At 37.4% G+C, this 23,016-nt stretch overlaps 1 protein-coding gene across 1 annotated transcript in view; it reads right to left on the bottom strand.

Moving 5' to 3' along the window:
- The window catches only part of Bag4 (BAG cochaperone 4), a 29,120-nt gene extending 6,128 nt beyond the window's left edge, over positions 1-22,992 (bottom strand). The window contains exons 1-3 of the mRNA XM_078031214.1: positions 22,404-22,992; positions 11,352-11,459; positions 2,164-2,418 (exon numbers count right to left, since the gene is read on the bottom strand). Of these exons, the coding sequence (XP_077887340.1) occupies positions 2,164-2,418; positions 11,352-11,459; positions 22,404-22,676 (636 nt within the window). The 5' untranslated portion in view covers positions 22,677-22,992. The remainder of the gene's footprint in view (positions 1-2,163; positions 2,419-11,351; positions 11,460-22,403) is intronic.
- Positions 22,993-23,016: the final 24 nt, after the last annotated feature.

Here is a 23,016-nt window from a genome sequence, read left to right as displayed (position 1 = left end):
TGTTATAAGGAAGCACAAATAAAGATATATTAGAAATCCTCTTAAACTGAACAGAGAAATAAACATGGTATCATTTTTTTTTAAAGAGAGAGAGAAAGAGAGAGAGAAAGGGAGGGGGAGAGAGAGAGAGAGAATTGTTTAATATTTATTTATTTTTTATTTTTTAGTTCTCGGCAGACACAACATCCTTGTTTGTATGTGGTGCTGAGGATCGAACCCGGGCCACACGCATGCATGCTAGGCAAGCACGCCACTGCCTGAGCCACATCCCCAGCCCTAAACATGGTATCATTCATAAAATATTTAAAAATATAAATCTAATAGCACACCAAAAAAGGTTAAAACTAGGAAACTTTTAAACAATTCTCTAAAAATTTATTTTGCCAGGCACAATGGCACACCTACAATTCCAGCAACTTGGGAAACTGAAGCCAGAGGACAGCCTCAGCAATTTACCAAAAGCATGTCTCAAAATTAAAAATAAAGCCGGCCACGGTGGCACACACATGTATTTTCAGCAACTCAGGCTGAGGCAGGAGGATCTCAAGTTTAAAGTCAGCCTTAGTAGATTAGTGAGGCAGTTAACAACTCCGTGAGATTATGTCTCTAAATTAAAAAAAAGAGGGGGCTGGGGTTGTGGCTCAGTGGTAGAGCGCTTGCAGGCATGAGGCACTGGGTTCGATCCTCAGCACCACATAAATGTAAAATAAAGATACTGTAGACACTTCTCTCAGAAGAGGATATACAATCAATCAACAAATACACAAAAAAATGCTCACCATCCCTAGCAATCAGAGAAATTCAAATTAAAACTACTCTAAGATACCATCTCACTCCAGTAAGACCGGCAGCCATTATGAAGTCAAACAACAACAAGTGCTGGCGAGGATGGGGTGGGGGGGGTTACACTCATACATTGCTGGTGGGACTGCAAACTGGTGCAGCCAATTTGAAAAGCAGTATGGAGATTCCTTGGAAAACTGGGAATGGAACCACCATTTGACCCAGCTATTTCTCTTCTCGGACTATACTCAAAAGACCTAAAAATGGCATAGGGACACAGCCACATCAATGTTTATAGCAGCACAATTCACAGTAGCTGGACTGTGGAGCCAACCTAGATGCCCTTCAATGGATGAATGGATAAAAAAATGTGGCATTTATACACAATGGATTATTACTCAGCACTAAAAAAATAACAAGATCATGGCATTTGCAGGAAAATGAATGGCATTAGAGCAGATTATGCCAAGTGAAGTTAGCCAATCCCAAAAAAAACAAATGCCAAATGTCTTCTCTGATTAAGGGAGGTGACTTGAAATGGGGTAGGGAGGAAGAGCATGAGAAGAAAATTACCTCTAGATAGGGAAGAGAGGAATGGGAATTGCATGGAAGAGGGAAGAAGACCCCTTTCATTATACAGAATACAGGTATGAAGATGTGAAGGGGAAAAAAAAGAAGTTGGTCACATTAGATTGGGTAGAGAGAAGTGATGGGAGGAGAAGGGAGGGGGAGGGGGAAATGGAAGGACAGCAGAATAAAATAGACATTATTATTGCTGTGGGTATATACGTGACTGCATGACCAATGTAATTCTACAATCTGTACACTCAGAAAATTGAGAAATTATATCCCATCTGATTCAAATGATGATATGTCCAGATCATTGTACTGTCATGTGTAACTAATTAAAACAAATTTTTAAAAAAAGATACTGTGTCCACCTAAAACTAAAAAATAAATATTTTTAAGTAAATAAAATAAAAAAGGACTGAGGACATGGCTCAGTGGTTGAGCATCCTTGGGTTCAATTCCTGGTACCAAAAAAAATTAATAAGTAAAAAGGACTGGGGATGTAGCTCAGTGGTAAAGTACCCCTGGGTTCAATACCAGTACCACACCATCACACACAAAAAAAATTTCTTTCACTTTAAAAATTTTTTGATTATGACATCTTTAAGGTACCTTCAACTATTTATTGAAATAGTTACTACAAGAAAGAAAGGCATCCAATATAAAAGAAGTCCCAGCCTTCACCTCTGGAAAACTTCTGACCATCTTCAGCATTTTCTTAAATAAGCACTAATATAAATAAACACCCTTCCACTGTTTACAACTCAAGAAGCAAAGACTTTGAAATTTTTCCTACAGAAAACTGCTCACCTGTGAAGCAGGATATCCTGGAACCTGCCCTCTAAGAGGGGGCGCTTCAGTCTGACAGTCCTGTTGGGGATACATCCAACGAGAGGCTGGGGTTGGGCTGTTGCCAGGTGATCGATAAGTGCTTGGAACTTCTGTAGAGTAACTGGTCTGAGAATAGCCAGGTGCATAATAAGCCCCTGAATATGAGGCAGTATTTGCCCCAGGGCCTGGGGGATATGGTGGACCATATGCTCCATTTGTATAAGAATTCAAACTCTGAAAAAAAGCAAAATTGAGAGAAAAAAGATAAATGGGTAGAAGAGCTGAAGAACTGAAATGCCCTAACTGAATGCCCAATGTTGAAAATTATAGGAAGAAATCAATAACTAATGAAAATACAAACTCCCTAACCAATCTGTAACATTCTTTCTCTCTTCTATTAAAATAATATTCCATAGACTGAACTGTAGAGCCCACGTAACAATGGAATGATACATGTATATTGTGATGACCTTAGAGCAGTGCTTCTTAAACATTGCCTTAAGTATACCTGACAATAACTAACAGCAGAGGAGAACTGACTGACTGACTGTGGAGGGAATTGTGGGAAACTTGAGAGAATTCCAAAGAGAGAAGGAAGACCATGATGTAAGAGGAAGAGAGACTATAGAGAAAGACCCAGCTATACCACAGACTTTATATTTAACTGCTCTTAGTTTTAGTTTCTCCACTAGGAAAAATGAAGACCATAAACTTTTCTTGCAGGGTTAATATGAAAATTAAATGACATGACATAAATTAAGACTTAGTATCTGATACAAAGTATGCTCAATAAATGAAAAATTATTTATCTTACTGTTGTTAGTATTATTATGGCAAGATAAAGAAATAAACCAAATCTGACTCCAAAGTCCATGTTCTTTGATACCATACCATTACTCTATTACCCAGATAATATCAATAACAGATAACAGAGATACATTCCTCATACACTGCTTACTGCCATGGTTTTTGATTTTGTTTGCAGAGCTGGGATTTGAATCTAATGTCATGTGCAAGCACTCTACCACTAAGCTTCATTCCCAGCCTTCCTTAACTGTAGTTTTAAATCACTTATCTAGACTATTACTAGTACCAAGAACCCTCAGTTTATAATTCAAATGAGAGTAAAGCTAAAACCTAAATTTATATGATCACCTTAATGTTTTCTACTAATTTCTACTTTACCTTTTAAAAACAGTAAAAACCCAGAATCAAGTTTTGCTGTGTTCACCTCTGTCTCTAAGACTAATCATTCTTTCTTTAGGTTTGAGAACAGACAAGGAATTCCAAAGAATTCCTCGAAGGGTCAGGTACAAGGGAAGAGCCAGCAATACATTCCCTGACCAGAAGGGCAATAAACCACCTCTTTGTTAAAGCTACTAAGAAGCTCTTTAAGCTTTCAGTCTAAACAAAGAACTCCTTAATATACCACACGATATACCTGATTGGATAGGTAAATCGAATCAGGTCAGATCAAGTTAGGCCAATTTTGAGTCCCCAGAAGTTGGAGACTGTCCCAGAAGAATTAAATGTTAATTCCTTTGGAGCCCTTCCCTCCACCCTTATCTAGAACCTGCCCCGGCTCCAAACTGTTGCTACGGTAACCTGTCCCAGGAATTGCCCCTCCCTACAGGGAGCTATAAAGAATGTCCTGGGCTGTACCATCCGGCCCTTCTCCCTTCCACCACACCTGTTTCCCATCTTTAGGCCCTCCCACCAAGTATTGGGGGGGGGGGGTAGTCCTGTAACAGGAAGGAGAAAGATAAGGGGGAAAAGGCAGAAAAACAAAGGAGGCCTAAGACATATAAAAAGAACAGAACACCTCACTTCTTGGGATACCAGGATACCAGCTATGGCCCCCTTCACCTTCCTGGGAGAAGTCTCTGTTACCCTTTTTAAATAAACCCTGCTTTATATGCTTGCCTCAGCATGCTTAACTAATGTTCAAACTTCAGCATTTGAGAGAGCAGAACTTGTCACAGGTAACTGGTGGTATTAGCATTGTGGTTATGTTTTCAAAGTGTCCTTGGCTGGGGTTGTGGCTCAGTTGCAAAGCATTTGCCTAGCATGTGTGTGGCATTGGGTTCAACTCTCAGCACCACATATAAAGGTCCACTGACAACTTAAAAAAAAATTTAAAAAGCCCTTGCCAGGTGCTGCGGTGCACACCTATAATCCCAGCGACTCAGGAGGCTGAGGCAGAAGGATTCAGAGTTCAAAGCCAGCCTCAGCAAAAATGAAGCGCAAAGAAACTCAGTGAGACCCTGTCTCTAAATAAAATACAAAAAAGGGCTGGGGCTCAGTGGTTGAGTGCCCCTGAATTCGATCCCCAATACCCACCCCAAAAGTCCTTATATTTTAAATAAATATACTTAAGTTTATTTACAAGTTATACAGTTTGACATCTGGAATTTCTTCAAAGTACTCTAAAGAAATGCTCCAAAGATAAATACATGATAGTCAAGGATTAATAATCAAAGCTGAAAGATGGACACACAGGCATTTTTATGTTATTCTTACTACTTTTGTTTGAAAATTACATTAATATTAAAAAGAGAGAGGTTGGGGTTGTGGCTTAATGGTAGAGCACTTGCCTAGCATGTGTGAGGCACTGGGTTGGATTCTCAGCACCACATATAAATATATAAAGGTCTATCAGCGTCTAAAAATTTTTTTTAAATATTAAAAAGAATGTTCTTGATATTGCGCCCTATTATTAACATGGCAAGTGCATAGGGCAACTAAAGTGCTAAATGAAAAAGTGTATAATCATTTAAAGCTGTGTAAACATGGGCTGGGGATGTGGCTCAAGCGGTAGCAAGCTCTCCTGGCATGCATGCGGCCCGGGTTCGATCCTCAGCACCACATACAAAGATGTTGTGTCCGCCGAAAAATAAAAAAATAAATATCAAAAAAAAAAAAAAAAGCTGTGTAAACATGATAGGGAAAAAAAGAAATTTTTCAAAATATGAACATATTAAGATGGCACAAGCAGTATTTTTTCTCCTCTCCCTAGTTTCCAATTTTTTTGTTCTTCTTTGTTAAATCCAGGGCCTAATGCTTGGTAGGCATGTGATTTACCACTGAGGTAGATTCCCAGTCCTTTCCTACTTTTTTCCTTCTTTTTTTTTTTTTTTTTTTTTTTTGTGGTAGTGGGGATTGGACTAAGGAGTACTCAACCATTGAGCCATATCCCCAGCCCTTTTTTGTATTTTATTTAGAGACAGAGTCTGAGTTGCTTGGTGGAGTCTGGCTCCTTCTTTTTTTTTTTTTTTTAAGATTCATTGAATTGCTGGGGATATGGCTCAAGCGGTAGTGCGGCCCAGGTTCAATCCTCAGCACCACATACAAACAAAAGATGTTCTGTCCACCGAAAACTAAAATAAATAAATATTGAAAAATTCTCTCTCTCTTTAAAAAAAAAAGAATCATTAAATTGCTTACTAAACTGCTGAGGCTGTCTTAACTTGTGATCCTCCTACCTCAGCCTCCCAAATTGCTGGGATTACAGGCATGAACCATCGTTCCTGGCTTCCAGTCCTTTTTTAAATTTTAGTGTGAGACAGGGTCTTGCTAATTTGCCAAGGCTGGCCTAAAACTTTTCATCCTCCTGCCTCAGCCTGCCAAGGATCTGGGTGGGATGGCACACATGTGCCACCATGCCCAGCCCCAAATTTTAATAATAAAGCTACATTACTTTTTAGAGTAAACAAAGTTTACATTTAAAAATATTATATAAAATCTCAGACATGGCTAAAATCCAGTTGGCTGCTACGACCCTAGCTATTTCCTTGATATCCAAGTAGATTATTCTAATGAAGGCAGTCTGTGTATAAGGACAGCAAGTTTTTTGTTTGTTTTTGTACTGGCATTGAACCCAGAGATATTCACTGAGTTACATTCCCAGAACTTTTCATTTTTAATTTTGAGGCAGGGTCTCACTAAGTTGCTGAGGCTAGCTGCAAACTTGCAATTCTCCTGACTCAGCCTACTGAGTTGCTGGGATTTTAGGCATGTGTCACTCATCCAGCAAGACAACTTTTAATTGAAAACTTGTCAGTTGATATGGTAATATGCAATCTAAAACTGAGCAAATCACAAGAATTAAATACAATCTTCTTTGATAATTGCCACTCCTGACCCATGGGGACAGCTGAACTTAAGGTCGCTCATGTGAATTTCCAGGAACACCAAATAAAACACAGACACTTTACCTTTAAACAAACTTCAGGACAGCTCCTCTGCTTTCAGCCTCAAGCCCCCCAAATGGGAGATGGAGGGATAGTCATGAGAGTGTGGCGAGAGAGCGCACAAGCACGTTTGGAAATGGGCTTTTACTGGGAGGACCCTCCTTCTTATAAGAAGGGGCGGAGTTACAAAGAGCATGTGAATGTAATTCGACCCAAGGGCTGTAGGGCAACGCCTAAGTCTGAAGACTTGTCCTCAAACTTCCAGGACCAGAGAGGTAGTGATGGTCAAAGCCTCTCTGCTCCAAGATAGAAGACCCGGATCATTTAGAGTGGCTCCCCACAGATAGTTTACTTTGAAGTACCATTCTGGATTCCAAAAGAAATCAAAATCGGCACTCTCAAAATTCTGATAAATTACAACTAATGCTCTTACTCTAGGACAAAATGCAAGACATAATTTTAAGGAAGAAGTATAAGATCTAGGCAGCCAGGGCAAGACAGTAAGAGAGGTCAGGGCAAGGCCAGAACAAAGGAGCATGGAGAGGGTCTTCTGATGAGGTCAACTTCCTGCTTGACAAAAGTGCTTGTAGACACAAGCAGGGAATCCAATCAGACACTTTGGTACTTGTGTTTTTAAACAGGGGACCCAAGACAAAAACTAAAAGAGATGCATGGACACAGGAGGCACCAATTAATAATAATGAAGAGCCCATGGACAGGAGAGTAGATAAGAAAAGGAGGAAATTTCAGACTATAAAAAGAACAGGCCAAAACTCCTCCACCAGATTCCCAGGGTTAGGGCCCCTTCTTTTCAGAGAAGTCTATGGCTGTATCTCTGTCATTTTTGCAATAAACCTACTTCTTGTTTGCTATCTGTAACCTGTTCTTCAATTCTTTACTGAAAGGAGACAAGGAACCCAGACAACAAACCAAGCAACCCCAAATGGTAACAATTTAACAGCTAAAAGACATCTCACTATTTGCCATCTCAATGCAAGCTGAAGATTGTCTGGTATAAAATACTTTTTACTAAAGTTGGTTTCCCAGTTGATGGATTATTGTGTAAATATGGAAGAAAAATGGTCAAGTTTCTTGCCCAGAAAAAGGCTGTTGAGACTCCCTTGCTATTTGGTATATGACTATAAAAGTGCAGACAGATGTGAGCTAAGCAAAAAATGATTTCCCCTAGCAGTATCACAATTCTTCCTGTTGTGCTTATCATGAAAAATACGGAAAATTTTACCACAAAAGTATTCCAAGACTTCATAATTATCAGCAGTTAACATCACCTTGAATTTTCACTAAACATCACCTTGAATTTTCACTAACACTTGTTTTTGGAACTGCCAAATCTACCATCATCCACTGGTTGCTCTCTCAAGTAATATCTCAATTTAAAGAGCTATTCCAATTTTTGTCTTATGGAGCTCCTAACTACAGTACTTAATTTTTTTTTTTTTTTGGCACTGAGGATTGAACCCAGGGATGCTTAACCATTGAGCCATATCCCCAGCCCTTTTTTATATTTTATTTAGAGACAGGATCTCACTGAGTTGCCAAGTGTTGAGGCTGGCTTTGAACTCAAAATCCTCCTGCCACAGCCTCCAGAGTGGCTGGGATTACAGATGCATGCAACCATGCCCAGCCCTTTATGTTCATTATAAAAATTACTTCCTGGTTTTAATCTCTGTGAGTTTATAACTACTTTCTCCAAATAACTACTGTGTCCAGGGATCACTACTTGCAACATGCATGTTTAATAACAATACGGAGTCAGAATACCACCTATCAACTTTGCAGTTAACATGTTTGCTAAGGATGAGACAATGACCAATTTCAGAATGTCTCAAAGACAACTCAAAAAACACAAACAAGAAATTATGCATTCTTTTTTTTGTAAAGTATATTTATTATTATTATTATTATTAGTTGTTCAAAACATTACAAAGCTCTTGACATATCATATTTCATACATTTGATTCAAGTGGATTATGAACTCTCATTTTTAGCCCGTATACAGATTGCAGAATCACATCGGTTACACATCTACTTTTTTACATAATGCCATACTAGTGTATGTTGTATTCTGCTGCCCTTCCTATCCCCTACTATCCCCCCTTCCCTCCCATCTTCTCTCTCCAACCCATCTACTGTAATTCATTTCTCTCTTTTTTTTCCCTTTCCCCTCACTTCCTCTTATATGTAATTTTGTATAACAATGAGGGTCTCCTTCCGTTTCCATGCAATTTCCCTTCTCTCTCCCTTTCCCTCCCCCCTCTCGTCCCTATTTAATGTTGATCTTCCTCTCATGGTCTTCCTCCCTGTTCTGTTCTTAGTTGCCCTCCTTATATCAAAGAAGACATATGGCATTTGTTTTTTAGGGATTGGCTGGCTTCACTTAGCATAATCTGCTCTAATGCCATCCATTTCCCTGCAAATGTCATGATTTTATCATTTTTTAATGCTGATTAATACTCCATTGTGTATAAACACCACATTTTTTTTATCCATTCATCTATTGAAGGGCATCTAGGTTGGTTCCACAGTCTAGCTATTGTGAATTGTGCTGCTATGAACATCAATATAGCTGTATTCCTATAATAGGCTCTTTTAAGGTCTTTGGGAAATAGACCAAGAAGGGGGATAGCTGGGTCAAATCGTGGTTCCATTCCCAGCTTTCTGAGGTATCTAAATTATGCATTCTTCTCTAGCAATCAGAGAAATGCAAATCAAAACTACTCTAAGATATCATCTCACTCCAGTCAGAATGGCAGCTATTATGAAGATAAACACCAAGTGTTGACCAGGATGTGAGGAAAAAGGTACACTCATACATTGCTGGTGGGACTACAAATTGGTGCAGCCAATTTGGAAAGCAGTATGGAGATTCCTTGGAAATCTGGGAATGGAACCACCATTTGACCCAGCTATTCCTCTTCTCAGACTATATCAAAAGGACTTAAAAACAGCATACTACAGGGACACAGCCACATCAATGTTTATAGCAGCACAATTCACAATAGCTAAACTGTGGAGCCAACCTAGATGTCCTTCAGTGGATGAATGGATAAAAAAAAAATGTGGCATTTATACATAATGGAATATTACTCAGCATTAAAAAAGAACAAAATCATGGCATTTGCAGGTAAATGGATGGCATTGGAGAAGATAATGCTAAGTAAAGTCAGCCAATCCCAAAAAATAAATGCTGAATATTTTCTCTGATATAAGGGGGGTGACTCATAGTGGGGTAGGGAGGGAGAGCATGGGAGGATTAGATTAATTCTAGATAGGGAAGAGGTGTGGGAAAGAGATGGAAGGGGATTAGCAAGGATGGTGGAATGTGATGGTCATCATTATACAAAGTACATGTACGAAGACTTGAACTGGGTGTCAACATACCTTATATACAAACAGAAATATGAAAAATTGTGATATATACATATATACAGAGATATGAAAAATCATGCTCTATATGTGTAATAAGGATTGTAATGCATTCTACTGTTGTCGTGTATTTAAAAAAACAATAAAATCAATAAAAAAATTATGCATTCTTGGTTTATTAAAACTATTTTTAATTAGAGATTTTAAGATTTATAAAACATACCAAAAAGAATGATTGTGAGGCAAGATTAATATGAGGAGGCAACCAGAAGGAAAACGAGTGATATGATTTTTCTTTTCTTTCTTTTTTTTTTTCTTTTTTGAGGTACCAGTTACCAGGGCCTCATTATACTAGGGGTGTATTCTACCAGATACTAGGGCCTCATTATACCAGGGGTGTGAGCTACATCCCCAGACTTCTTAAATTTTACTTTGAGACAGGGCTGGCCTTGAACTTGGAACTCTCCTGCAGGTTTTTTAAAACTGAATTAATTATTCAGCCCTTTAAAGAAAATATATTTCCATTATTTCAGCTTCCACTAGTAAATTTAAAGAGACAAACATATATTTGACTACCTAAAAACCCATCAGAAGACTAATTCTGCAGAGAAAGTCAGTTTATAGACAATTCTAATCTGGATCTAAAGTTCTAGGTACTCATTTGAAGGCTGCTTAAATGCAGCTGCTTTAAAACTACATATTGCAATTGTATTCCTTAAAAATTACTTATATACAGAAATACGGTATCTAGATAGAAAAAAAAACTGACAATTATTGTTAGGACAGCAAGATTATGGATGATACTTAAATATTTTCTCACTGGTACAAACACTATGAAAAGTAATTTGCTAAACCTAATAAAGATATACACACCAAAACCCAACAATTCCACACCCTAGAGAAATTCTTGTCTCATATATGTACAATAGAAAAATAAAAATCTGAGCAAAAAGAAGGAAGCTGCAAAAGGTTAATGTGAAACTACTCAAAGTTTAAAAACATGTTAAATAATGCTACATAAAGTTTATGGATATAAATACAAGTATAAAAGCATAAAAACAGAAAGAGGATAATAAATATAATTTAAGGAAATGGGAAGAGTGTCATAAGGAGCTTTAATTGTATTTTTTTTAATATGAACTCTGGTAAAATTAAAAATTGATAAAGCAAGGTATTGTAGCTAAAAAGATGTACATATTTTCTGTATTCTTAGTATAAACTTCAAATATTTATAATGAAATATTTGTCATAAATAAAAATTTTTTAAATATGTACATTTTTAAGATACATGTACATTTTATATATGTTTTTTCCTGATTCTGAGAAGTAATTTACTCTGCCTCAAGTTACCTTTGCTGTAGATAATATGTGCCTAGATCTGTAGATAATATGTTCCTTATCAACATACATGAGGTACTGGGGGTTCACAAAAATAAATAAATAAATTAAATACTAATGAAACTGGTGGAACCCATTAAATTAAAAAGTAAAACAAAGCTCACATATTACCACTACAAAATTTCCACAAGTTCTGAAACTAATTGATTCGTTAAGGACAAATTCAGAAAGTTTGTCAATTTTCAACCATACCTGGCCTTGCAAATCTGGTCTGATAGGATATGTACTTGGGTATGGGGCCCTAGGTCGTGCAGGAGAATTCCAGTAGTTAGAACTGTAGCCAGGATATGGTGGCTGCTCCTATGAAAACAAGAAAAATTCACTTTCAATAACATTTTTACATCATTCTGAAATAAATTGGCAGAGGCAAGATATAGATATCAAAAAAGAAAACAGACAAAAAGCAATAGAATCCTACCATTATTAATCACTATTAAACTCATAAAGATACATTACATGATTAATTACATGCCCTGGAACAAAACAATTTTTGACTATCTGGTAAAAGACTGTTCTTATGCATTATGCCGATTTCACCAAAACAAATGAAGGAAATGAATGTCAATGAAGGAATTCCGCATCAAAATAATTAGTGGAGAGGGGTTGTGGCTCAGTGGTAGAGCACTGGCCTAGCACATGCAAGGTCCTGGGTTCAATCCTCAGCACCACATAAAAATAAATAAATAAAATAAAGGTGTACAAGAATTTTAAACAAAGATAATTAGCAAAACCAGAGATATTATAACATTTGTATTTATAATACATTTATAATGTATTTATAATATTTGCTTTTATTCCTCCTTAGTCACTACCCCTTATCACTAGAGGTGAACACCCCTAATTTAATAGTGTAAGAATGCTACTGAAAGTGAATTTTTCTTTTTTTCTTAGGAGCAGCCACCATATCCTTTCCACTATGGGTAGGCTTTCTGGTAACAACCTATAACCTCAACATCAGGAATTAATGTAGAACAAAATTCTACAACTAATATAGAACATGGAGTAAATCTAGCCATGACAATAAATCTCCTCAGCCTTTCCAACTCAAAAAGTTAATTCAATTATTTGCAACAATTCAATAAGCTGGGTTTTCTTTTTTTTTAAGATGGATACAATACCTTTATTTATTTGTTTGTTTATTTATTTATTGTGGTGCTGGGGATTCGAGGCAGGCACTCTACCAACTGAGCTAAATCCCCAGCCCTCAATAAGCTTTGGTAAGAGACAAGAACAACTCAAAACTTTGCAGAGCATCTATTGTCTGGCTTAATATATGAATACATTTATTATCCTGTAAGTTATTTTCTTTGAACTTTATCATTTAAGTATACTTCTAAGGTTGGACAGAATCTCTGAATTTTTTCCTAAATTTTGAATGTGGTTTCACAAAGAAATTCACTGGCAGTTGTAACCACTAAGAGGTTATCGATATCTTAGCTTAATTGCACTACTTCTAAACTTCATAATACTTTCAAAGCATGTCAAGATTCTATATGACAATATACATGCTAGGCAAGTAGTATTACCTTTATAAAAAAAGAGAAACTAGAGAATAGCAGCACTTCTTTTTTTTTTTTAACATTACAGGCAAACTTCAAATCCTAACTTCATCTTCCAATCAAGCAAATTCCTCTAATTAATGCCCTCCCTCTTGTCCCCTTGATTTAGGGGTGAGCTTCTGACTAACTGCTTTCTCTCTACCAAGAATGTGAATCATCACCAGGTACAGTGGTGCACGCCTGTAATCCCAGCAGTTTAGGAGGCTAAGGCTGGAAGATTTTGAGTTCAAAGCCAGCCTCAACAATGATGAGGTGCTAAGCAACTAAGTGAGACTCTGTCTCTAAATAAAATACAAAATAGGGCTTGGGATGTGGCTTAGTGGTTGAATGCCTTTGAGTTCAATCCTCAGTACCCTCCCCCATCTCTGCAAAAAAGAGAGCATGAATCGTGAATGATACTGGCCAAATTATATTGCTATATTGTGTGCATGTATGAATGTGTAATAACAAATCTCACAATCATGTACTATTATAATGCACCAATTTAAAAAGGGGGAGGGAATGTAAATCATGAGAAAAGAAATAAAAAGAGAAGGGCTAAAGTTGACTCACCCCAGAGGTAGTGAGTTAATATCTAAATTCTCAGACCTACCCTGGTTTCTGTCCTTTTCCACTGATTGTATAAGGTTCCCATATTTTTACTACCACTCCAACTCTCCTATCTTCTATATCACCTATGTCCTCACTTCCTTCCTGACTCAGCTTCCCAATATCTTAACCCTAACCCTAACCCAAAACCTCTGTCACTCTGGGTGATATGGGCATAACCAAGGCTGTACTTCTCGAGGAACAAATATCATATACTCCAAACTAAAGGGGGTTGGGGGTTATATCATATATTCCAAACTAAAGGGGGTTGGGGGTTATGGAGTATATCAAAATAATCCAGCCAGTCAAAAAACAAACAAAAGCAAATAACAATAAGCTATTGTTGAGGGTGGTTGGACCAATACACTGAGTTGCCAAAATATGATACCTAAAATTTATGGCACATGCAAAGAAATTGGAAAGTATGACCCATAAAAAAGAGCAAGTAACAAAAACTGTTCATGAATATGAGCAGATGTCAGATTAAAAAAAAAACAAAACAAACAAAAAAACTTCAAAGTAGCCATTATATGTATCTGTTTGAAGAACTAAAGAAAACTGATTAAAATAGTAAAGAAAGGTGTGATTACAATGTTGCAAAAAATAGAGAATAGCAACTCCAAATAACAACTTTTAAAAAAAGAATCCAAAAGAAATTCTGGGATTGAAAAGTACAATAACTAAAGTAATACTTTCACTAGAGGGGCTCAACAGGAGATTTGAAATGGCAGAACAAAGAATTAGCAAACTTGAAGGATAGATTGGTATAGATAATGCAATCTGAAGAACAGAAGAAAAAGAAGACTGAACAAAAAGAGTGTCAGAGATATTTTTGACACCACTCAATACACCACCATACCAGAAATGATAAGAAGGTTAAATCAGGCATAGTGGCACATGCTTATAATCCCAGCCACTCAGGAGGATGAAGAATGGGGATCACAAGTTTGAGGCCAGCCTGGACAATTTAATGAGAACTTGCCTCAAAATAAAATAAAAAGGGTTGGGGATGTAGCTCAGTGGTAGAATGCCCCCAGATTCAATCTCCAATATAACCCAATATCCCCCAACAAAGAAACGCTAATATATTAAAACATATAGACTTGCTCTCCTTTCTTCTCTCAGATTCTTTAAAAAACATAAAATTATATAAATTAGTAAGTATAATAAGTAACAATGGGTAAGTAACATTTATAGATAGAGCATGGATAACAATTATATCATAAAGGAGAAAAGGATATAAAATTATATAGAAGTAACATTTATTTCTACATATCACTGGAATTAAGTTAGTCTAAATAGGAAGTTGATTCTGGTAACATGCATAGTTAGCCCACAAATAACTACTAAGGAAAGAGAAATACATACAAGTATCCATTAAAGAAATTTAAAAGCTACATTATAAAATATTCTTGAAAGCTAGTGGTGTGGGTATAGCTCAGTGATAAAGCACTTGTCTAGCATGGATGAGGTCCTTAGAATTGGCCTCAGAGGAGACACGAAAAAAGGCAATTGGTACAACTGGCATCCAATTTAGGTTTCAGGTCCACCAGCCTATTTTCCAAGTTTCCAAGTTCTAATAAGCCTAACAGTTTCCCTTTATTCCCCAGCCCTAGAAGTTGTATTTGCTTCCTACAGTTACTATCTTCTATTACTTCTGTTTTCTCTTTTTCCCTTTTCAGAACTCCAATACCTATTTAACTAATTCCCTAAATCAAAATATCTGTTTCAAAAGAACTAGTGAGGTTTCTGTTTTCCTGCATAGATCCTGACTTACACAGTTAGCTTCTAAATATGAATTTCTATTGAAAAATAATTTTTTTAAAAAAAAAATCAGGGCTGGGGGTGCTGGGATTGTGGCTCAGCGGTAGAGCGCTCACCTAGCACCTGCGAGACCCTGGGTTCAATCCTCAGCACCACATAAAATAAATAAATAAAATAAAGATATTGTGTCCAATTACAACTAAAAAATAAATATATTTTTTTAAAAAAATCAGGGCTGGGGTTGTAGCTCAATAGTAGAGCACTTGCCTAGTACTTGTGAGGCACTGATTCAATCCCTCAGCACCAGATTAAAAAAATAAATAAAAATAAAGGTATAGTATCCATCTACAACTAAAAAAATTTTTTTAAATCAAGTTCTCTTAAATTAATAACTGATTACATGTCTTAGAATGGGATACCTGCAAAATTGTTGTACCAGAGATCAACAGCTCAGTAATAGAACATGTGTAAGGCCCCAGATTCAATCCCCTCCACCAAATAAAGAAACAAAGAACTATAATTCAGAACTATTCCTAAAAATGGGTGTGATATACTATATGTAAATTATGCTATTTTTTTCAATTAAAAAAATAAGAATATTCTCAACTAAATAATAAAAATCATTAATTTTAGCCAGGCGTGGTAGTAAACACCTATAATCCCAGCAACTCAGAAGGCTGAGGAAAGGAGATTACAAATCTGAAGCCAGCCTCAGCAACTTAGCAAGACCCTAAGCAACTCAGCAAGACCCTGTCTCAAAATTCAAAAAAAAAAAAAAAAAAAGGTCTGGGGTGTATCTCAATGATAAAGCACCCTTAGGTTCAATCCCCCTTAATATATTTTTTCAAAAATATATTGTCAATTTCAAAAGATCATCTTTGTCCCCCCCCACACACCTTGTCTCTCTTTTTTTCCCTTCCTTTTGGACAAAAGGGGACAAATATAAAAATATGTCCAGTAACACTGAAAGTCTGTGCTTAAGCCTGACACAACCTAACACAAATGGCTTCAAAGGATATTGGCTAAAGCTAAACTTTATTCTATAAACTAAACTAATAAATAAATAAAACCCTAAGATGCCAATTCTAAACTTTTCGTCAGTGAAAAATGTTCACTTCACTGGATACCAGGATTTAGGGATGAATTTTTAGGATTAGGTGGTTTGAATTTTTTTGTAAGTGGAAGAAAATGAGCTAGTAAATTCAGGAAAAAAGATCAGAACTAAAAAATGGAATATGGTTTGGGCAAAATGGCATAAGGAAGTGAAGAACTAACTCTAAACTTTTCATTTATTGACTGAAATATAAACTAAAACAAAGGTTTAAATAAAAAAGGTAATAAAAGGTTTTCACAAGTGATTATGATATGAATTACAGCTTTTCTGGCAAAGGAAATTTAATTACAATTTTCTGTGGCAAAACGCCATTTATTTACTTTTTTCTGTTCTAAGATATACTACTTAAATCTCAGATGAAGGCTAGAGTCAAGTAAATTCCTTCTCATTTTTGTCTTAGAACTAACTAGTTACATATGAAGTAAAGAGCTGAGATATGACTCAGTGGTAGAGTGTATGCTTAGCATGCTCAAGGTCCTGGGTTCAAGACGCAACACACACACACACACACACACACACACCACAAAGATGGATATATGATTAAATTTAGTGACTTACCAATATTGCTGCAAAAAATAACTTTGGCCCAAGCAAATCTAATAATGGAGGAATCTGGGTAGTGCTGGTACTATACAAGTTATACTTATAAATTTGCTTATATTTTTAAACAAGATCTTCACAAAAGTTATCTTAAAAATACATAAATAATTTGTACAGCTAAATATCTAAAATCACTTTATCCTCATCATAATTTTCAAAATTTCCAATCTCATTTGAGTTTTCTCCAAGTTTTTCTACAATTTCCACCCTTTCCCTAGCACTGATTATAACATTTATCAGCATATGCTATAATATAAATTTCCCAGCATATCCTATCCTATTTTCCTTACTCTGAAATGACCTGTACTTCTCCTCTCCTCCAACTCTGAATTCTTTCTATCCCCTCTAGTTCACAAGAGGTTTCAATTCTTTTCCTCACTTTATTTATTTACTAACTCATTTTTTAATTTATTTTATTTTTTTCCTTCACTTTTTTTTATTTGTTCTAATTACTTATACACACCAGTAAAATGCATTTTAACATTGGCAATTTCAAAGCCAGCCTCAGCAAAAACTAAGCACTAAGCAACTCAATGAGACCCTGTCTCTAAATAAAACACAAAATAGGACTGGGGACATGGCTCAGTGGTCGAATACCCCTGAATTCACAATCCAGGACCCAAAACAAAGAAAAGAAAATTTCTAGAAGTACTTCTTATCAAAACCTCTCATTCAGCCAAGCCTGGTGGCATACCTGTTTCATCCCAGCTGCTTGGGAGGACAAGGAAGGAGGATCACAAGTTCAAGGCCAACCTCAGCAATTCAGCAAGGCCCTGGGTAACTTAGTAAGACCCTGTCTCAAAATTTTAAAAAAAACAAACAAACCTGGGCTCAGTGGCATAGGCCTCTATGTAATCCCAGCAGTTCAGGAGGCTGAGACAGGAGGATCGTGAGTTCAAAGCCAGCCTCAGCAAAAAAAAAAAAAAAAAGTAAGACACTAAAACAATTCAGTGAGACCCTATCTCTAAATAAAATACAAAATAGGGCTTGGATTGTGGTTCAGTGATCGAGTGCCCCTGAGTTCAATCTCAGGTACAAAAAAAATAAAAATTAATTAAATTAAAATAAAAAAGGGTTGGGGATATGGCTCAGTGGTTAAGTGCCTTGGGTTCAATCTCCAGGACCAAAAATAAGTAAATATATATAATATACATATATAACATATATGTATATACTACACATATTGTATATGTATACAATATATATATAGATATAGATATATATAAAATACCTGTATATATATATTTACATTTGTATAATTATAGGGACTAGAGAAAAGGGATATAAAATATTATGAGAGGGGGCTGGATTGTAGCTCAGTGGTAGACACTTGCCTAGCATGTGTGAGGCACTGGGTTAGCTTCTCAGCACCACATATAGATTAAACAAAGGTCCTTTCAACAACTAAAAAAATACTAAAAAATATATATTATGGGAGAAAATAATTGAAGAATAATAGACTCCAAGAAGTCATGTACAAACCAGGCAAGGACAGTGGTATGAGAACTGAAAAGAAATTGTTGGATTGGCAATTTGAAGATATTGTTGATTTTAGTGGTGATAGTTTAAAGAAGTATTATTATATATAAACCTTATCATCAACAAATCTTGTTGAAATGCAGTTTCAAAGCCTGGCTGTGGCACATGCCTGAAATCCCAGTGACTGGAGGCTGAAGCAGGAGGATTATAAATTCAAAGCCATCCTCAGCAACCCATTGAGGCCCTGAGCAACTTAGTACGATTCTGTCTCAAAATAAAAATACATTAAAAAGGGCTGGGGATGTGACTCAGTGGTAAAGCACTCCTACGTTCAATCCCTACTACCAAAATAAATAAATAAATAAAATGCAGAGTCAATAGATCTGGGGTAGAGCCTGAGACAAAATATTTCCAATCAGTTCCAATTGTTATGCAGATGTTGTTAGTTCAAGGATCAAACTACAGTGCTATAAATACTGGATATTTACTGTATACTTTAAGGATAGGTAACAAGAAAAGTTTAACTCTTTGAAGTAAATTTTCCTAAAATTCCTTTTTTTTGAGAGAGAATTTTTTAATATTTATTTTTAGTTTTTAGTTTTCAGCGGACACAACATCTTTGTATGTGGTGCTGAGGATGGAACCCCGCCGCCCGCATGCCAGGTGAGCGTGCTACCGCTTGAGCCACATTCCCCAGCCCCCTAAAATTACTTTTGGGGGGAAAAATAATGGAGGGCTAGGGATGTAGCTCAGTGGTAAAGCACTTGCCTAATGTATAAAAGGCCCCAAGTTCAAGGGCTGGGGTTGTGGCTCACCTGTAGAGTGTTTGCCTACCATGCATGAGGCACTGGGTTCAATCCCCAGCACCACATAAAAATAAAAAATAAAGATATTGTGTCTACCTATAACTAAAAAGTAAATATTAAAAAAAAGGCTCCTAGGGCTGGGGATGTGGCTCAAGCGGTAGCGCGCTCGCCTGGCATGCGTGCGGCCCGGGTTCTATCCTCAGTACCACGTACCAACAAAGATGTTGTGTCCACCGAGAACTAAAAAATAAATATTAAAAATTGTTTCTCTCTCTCTCTCTCCTCTCTCACTCTCTCTTTAAAAAAAATAAAAATTAAAATAAAAAAAAATAAAAAAGGCCCCTAGTTCAAGCCCCAGCACTACAATAAATAAATAAATAATAAATGGAGAGAGTGGCAGATTTCCAATTTTGTCCTGTCATATTTAAATATGTTTTTTTTTAAAGAGAGAGAAGTTTTTAATATTTATTTATTTATTTTTTAGTTCTCAGCGGACACAACATCTTTGTTTGTATGTGGTGCTGAGAATCAAACCCGGGCCGCACGCATGCCAGGCAAGCGAGCTACCACTTGAGCCACATCCCCAGCCCATATTTAAATATGTTAATATAGTCAAGTCTTTATTCTGGTTCAATGCAACATCATCTCAATATATGCAATACTATAGTGCAAAGCTTCTCATAAATAAAAACATAAATGTGTATATGAATCACCTGGGAATCTCAATACATTGCAGTATAAGTCTAAAAGAGGGCAGATTCTGCATTTCTAACAGGCTTCCAAGACTTTTTTTAGTAGTAAAATTCTTACTTTCCTATTTTGTTTGGTTTTTAGTTTGACAGACTTAACAATATAAAAACATCAAATTTACATAAAAACAATAAAGACAAAAAATTTTTTTAAAAGTCTGCAATATCTATGACAACAGGCACTGTATTCATTTTCTACTGCTATAGAAGAAATTACCAATCTATACTTTTAAAGTTTCAGAATCCTTGACCTGAATGATAGAATACAAACTTTTAAAATGATTTACAAATGCCAATTATACACATACAGTTTTATCTGCCAACAATTTCAACCCCATCACCCACATTATGTGTACACCTATACTTCAACCACACCTCACAACTCCCTACACAAAGCTAAAATCTTAACTGCTCTGGTTTATCCAAACCCATTGCTATCTCTACCCCAGAAAATTCACTGTTGTTTTGCTAACACAGCCAAGTCTAACAAAAGTAAATAAGCAGTTTGGAGGTCCTCTTCTCTTTTCCTTCAACTGATCTTTAAATCTGGGCACCTATAAATCAAACATTTCATCACTAGATCACAGAATTAAAAGTCCCACAATTTATTTATTCCAGATCTTTCTTTTACAGTAAACTCTCACTGCAATTTTTCTCATACAATTTTATGAGATATAACTAGCATACCATAAACCCATCCTTTTAAAGTGTACAAATTACCTCAAAAAGAAACACCAAGGGATTGAGGTTGTGGCTCAGTGCTAGAGCACTTGCCTAGCATTCGTGAGCATTCGCTGTGTTCGAGCCTCAGCACCACATAAAAAAATAAAGGTATTATGTCCATCTACAACTAAAAAAGAAACTCTTAAAAAAAGAAAGAAAATAAGAAAGAAAGAAACATCAAGCCTGATGTGGTGGTATGGTACATGCAAATAAGCCCAGCAACCCAGAAGTCCAAGACAGGAGAATTGCAAGTTCAAGGCCAACTTAGCCAGACTTTGTCTCAAAATAAAAACTCAAAAAAGAGCTGGGGAATATAGCTTAGTAGTAGAGCAGCCCCCACTCCCAACCGTATTATACCCAGAAAAAGATAAAAAAGCCAAAGGCAGTGGCACTAGCCTATAATCTCAACTCCCTGCCAATGGAGAGGCCAAGGCAACATCATAAGCTCCAGGACTACCTGGACAACTTAGTGATATGCCAACTCAAAATAGAATTTTAAAATGAGCTGGGTATGTAACTCAGAGACAGAATGCTCCTGGGTTCAACCTGATTGTACCACAGGAAGAAAAAAAAAAAATAAGGAAGAAAAAAGAAATCCATAAACTCATCAATAGCTCTTGTTCTTCAACCCCTGGCAATCACTAATCTTTTTGTCTCTTTGAATTTGCGTACTCTGGACATTTTACATAAATGGATCAATACAATATGCAATCTTTTTGACTGGCTTTACCCAAGATGCCTGATCTTTTAAAGGTTCACTCCTGTTGCAGCATGCATCAGTACTTCAATCCTTTCTATATCCAAATAATATTTCACTGTATGAATATACCATATCTTGTTAACCCATTCATCAGTTGATGGACGTATGGGTTACTTCCATTTTTCGTTATGAATAACGGTGCTACCAACATATGTGTAAAAGTTTTTATATGGACATGTTTTCAGTTCTCTAGGAATGAACTTCTTGTCTCATACACTAATTCTATGCTTAATGTTTTGAGAAACTGTCCAACAATCTTCCAAAGCATTACATCATTTTACAATCCCACCAACAATGTATGAGAATTTCGCTAATAACACTTTCAACAAATGATTTTGTCATACTTCCTAACTGAAAAGAGAGGTGTGCCACCACTCTATAAAGATAGCCCCTTACTAAAAATACGACATTAATAAAACGGAAACGCATTTCTGGCAGGAATACAGAGAATAAAATGTTACAAGTTCAAATACATTAAGCAAATGCGTTAACTTCTCAAATCTGCCTTCGTTATTTGAAAATAGGGATGCCGTAATGACATTTAACTTGTAGTTGCTGTGAACATTAAATAAAACAAAGATGTTTACGATATTGATTATTCGTGATTCGATCCAGGGCAAAGCTTTAGGAGCAAAGGGCTAAATGCTCAGATTCCCTCCCCCTCGTTCAGGTTCCTTCCCCCTAGCGGGAGGGGTTGCTGAGCGACAACGGGGGCTGCAGTCACTCTAGCCACGCAGGATAAATTGTCAGAGCTCAAGCAGAGCCCTGCCATTCCATCCCAACATCGCTCTGTGGTGACAGATCCCCAGCCTGCTACTAAGCTTAGAAGTCAGCGCATGTTGTTTTTTCCTTTCTTAATGAAACAGATACACTTATTGCAGCCGAAGCAGAAATGGAGGGGCAAAATGAACACAAGCATATTCTCCCACCCATGTTCCCAGTCTGTCTCTCGTCTGTCTCTCCAATCCACTCCCCATAAGGAAAACAAATATGAAACCCAAGCCATTGCAAACCTAGAGGTACAAAAAGCGCAAGGACCCTCGCCTACTCCCCCACCAAACACCCCTATCGGATCCCCCAAGCCACATGTTTCAAAGCTTACCTGGTGGCTTCCTGTAGCTCGACCCGGCTCCGGCCAGGCGCCCCCGGAGGGATAGTAGCCATCTCCACCTCCGCCTTCTCCCGGCCAGGTGGTCTCAGGCGGGCCGCCCCCGCGCACCCGCCAGGAAATGGGAGGCTGGGGAGGTTCGGGGCGAAGGGGAGGATATATGGGCGGGGGAAGGTGCACTGGCACATCTCCACCCCCAGGCCCGTAGTAGCGACCATAAGACGGACCGTCACTGGGGCCGTAGCCCGAACGCCTCAAGGCCGACATGGGATCCACTGCCCCGAAGCGCTTCCCGCCCCCCACGGCCAACCCATTGCGCAGGCGCCTGCAGGCGAGAAAGAGTGGAGAGCAGTAAGAGGGGTCGGACGATAACAGCCAATCCCAGGCGCTGACCCGCCCCTTTTGCCGAGTCCCGAACGTAGAGGACGGCAGTGACTCCCTGGTCTCGAAGCAGGAAAGCAAGAGGAGGAACCATGCTCCTTACACGAAAGGAAACATTTTTCGACCCTCTATCCAATCTAGATCCTTCATCCTAATTTCTCCAGGATGGGGAAACGGTACCCCGAACTCCACCGTCCCGAACCGCACGACTGCCCCACCTCTTCCG

The sequence above is a fragment of the Ictidomys tridecemlineatus genome, chromosome 14 (assembly GCF_052094955.1).
Source record: "Ictidomys tridecemlineatus isolate mIctTri1 chromosome 14, mIctTri1.hap1, whole genome shotgun sequence".
Lineage (NCBI taxonomy): Eukaryota > Metazoa > Chordata > Mammalia > Rodentia > Sciuridae > Ictidomys > Ictidomys tridecemlineatus.
The sequence above is the reverse complement of the archived record's forward strand: the minus strand, read 5'-3'. Positions and strand labels throughout refer to the sequence as shown.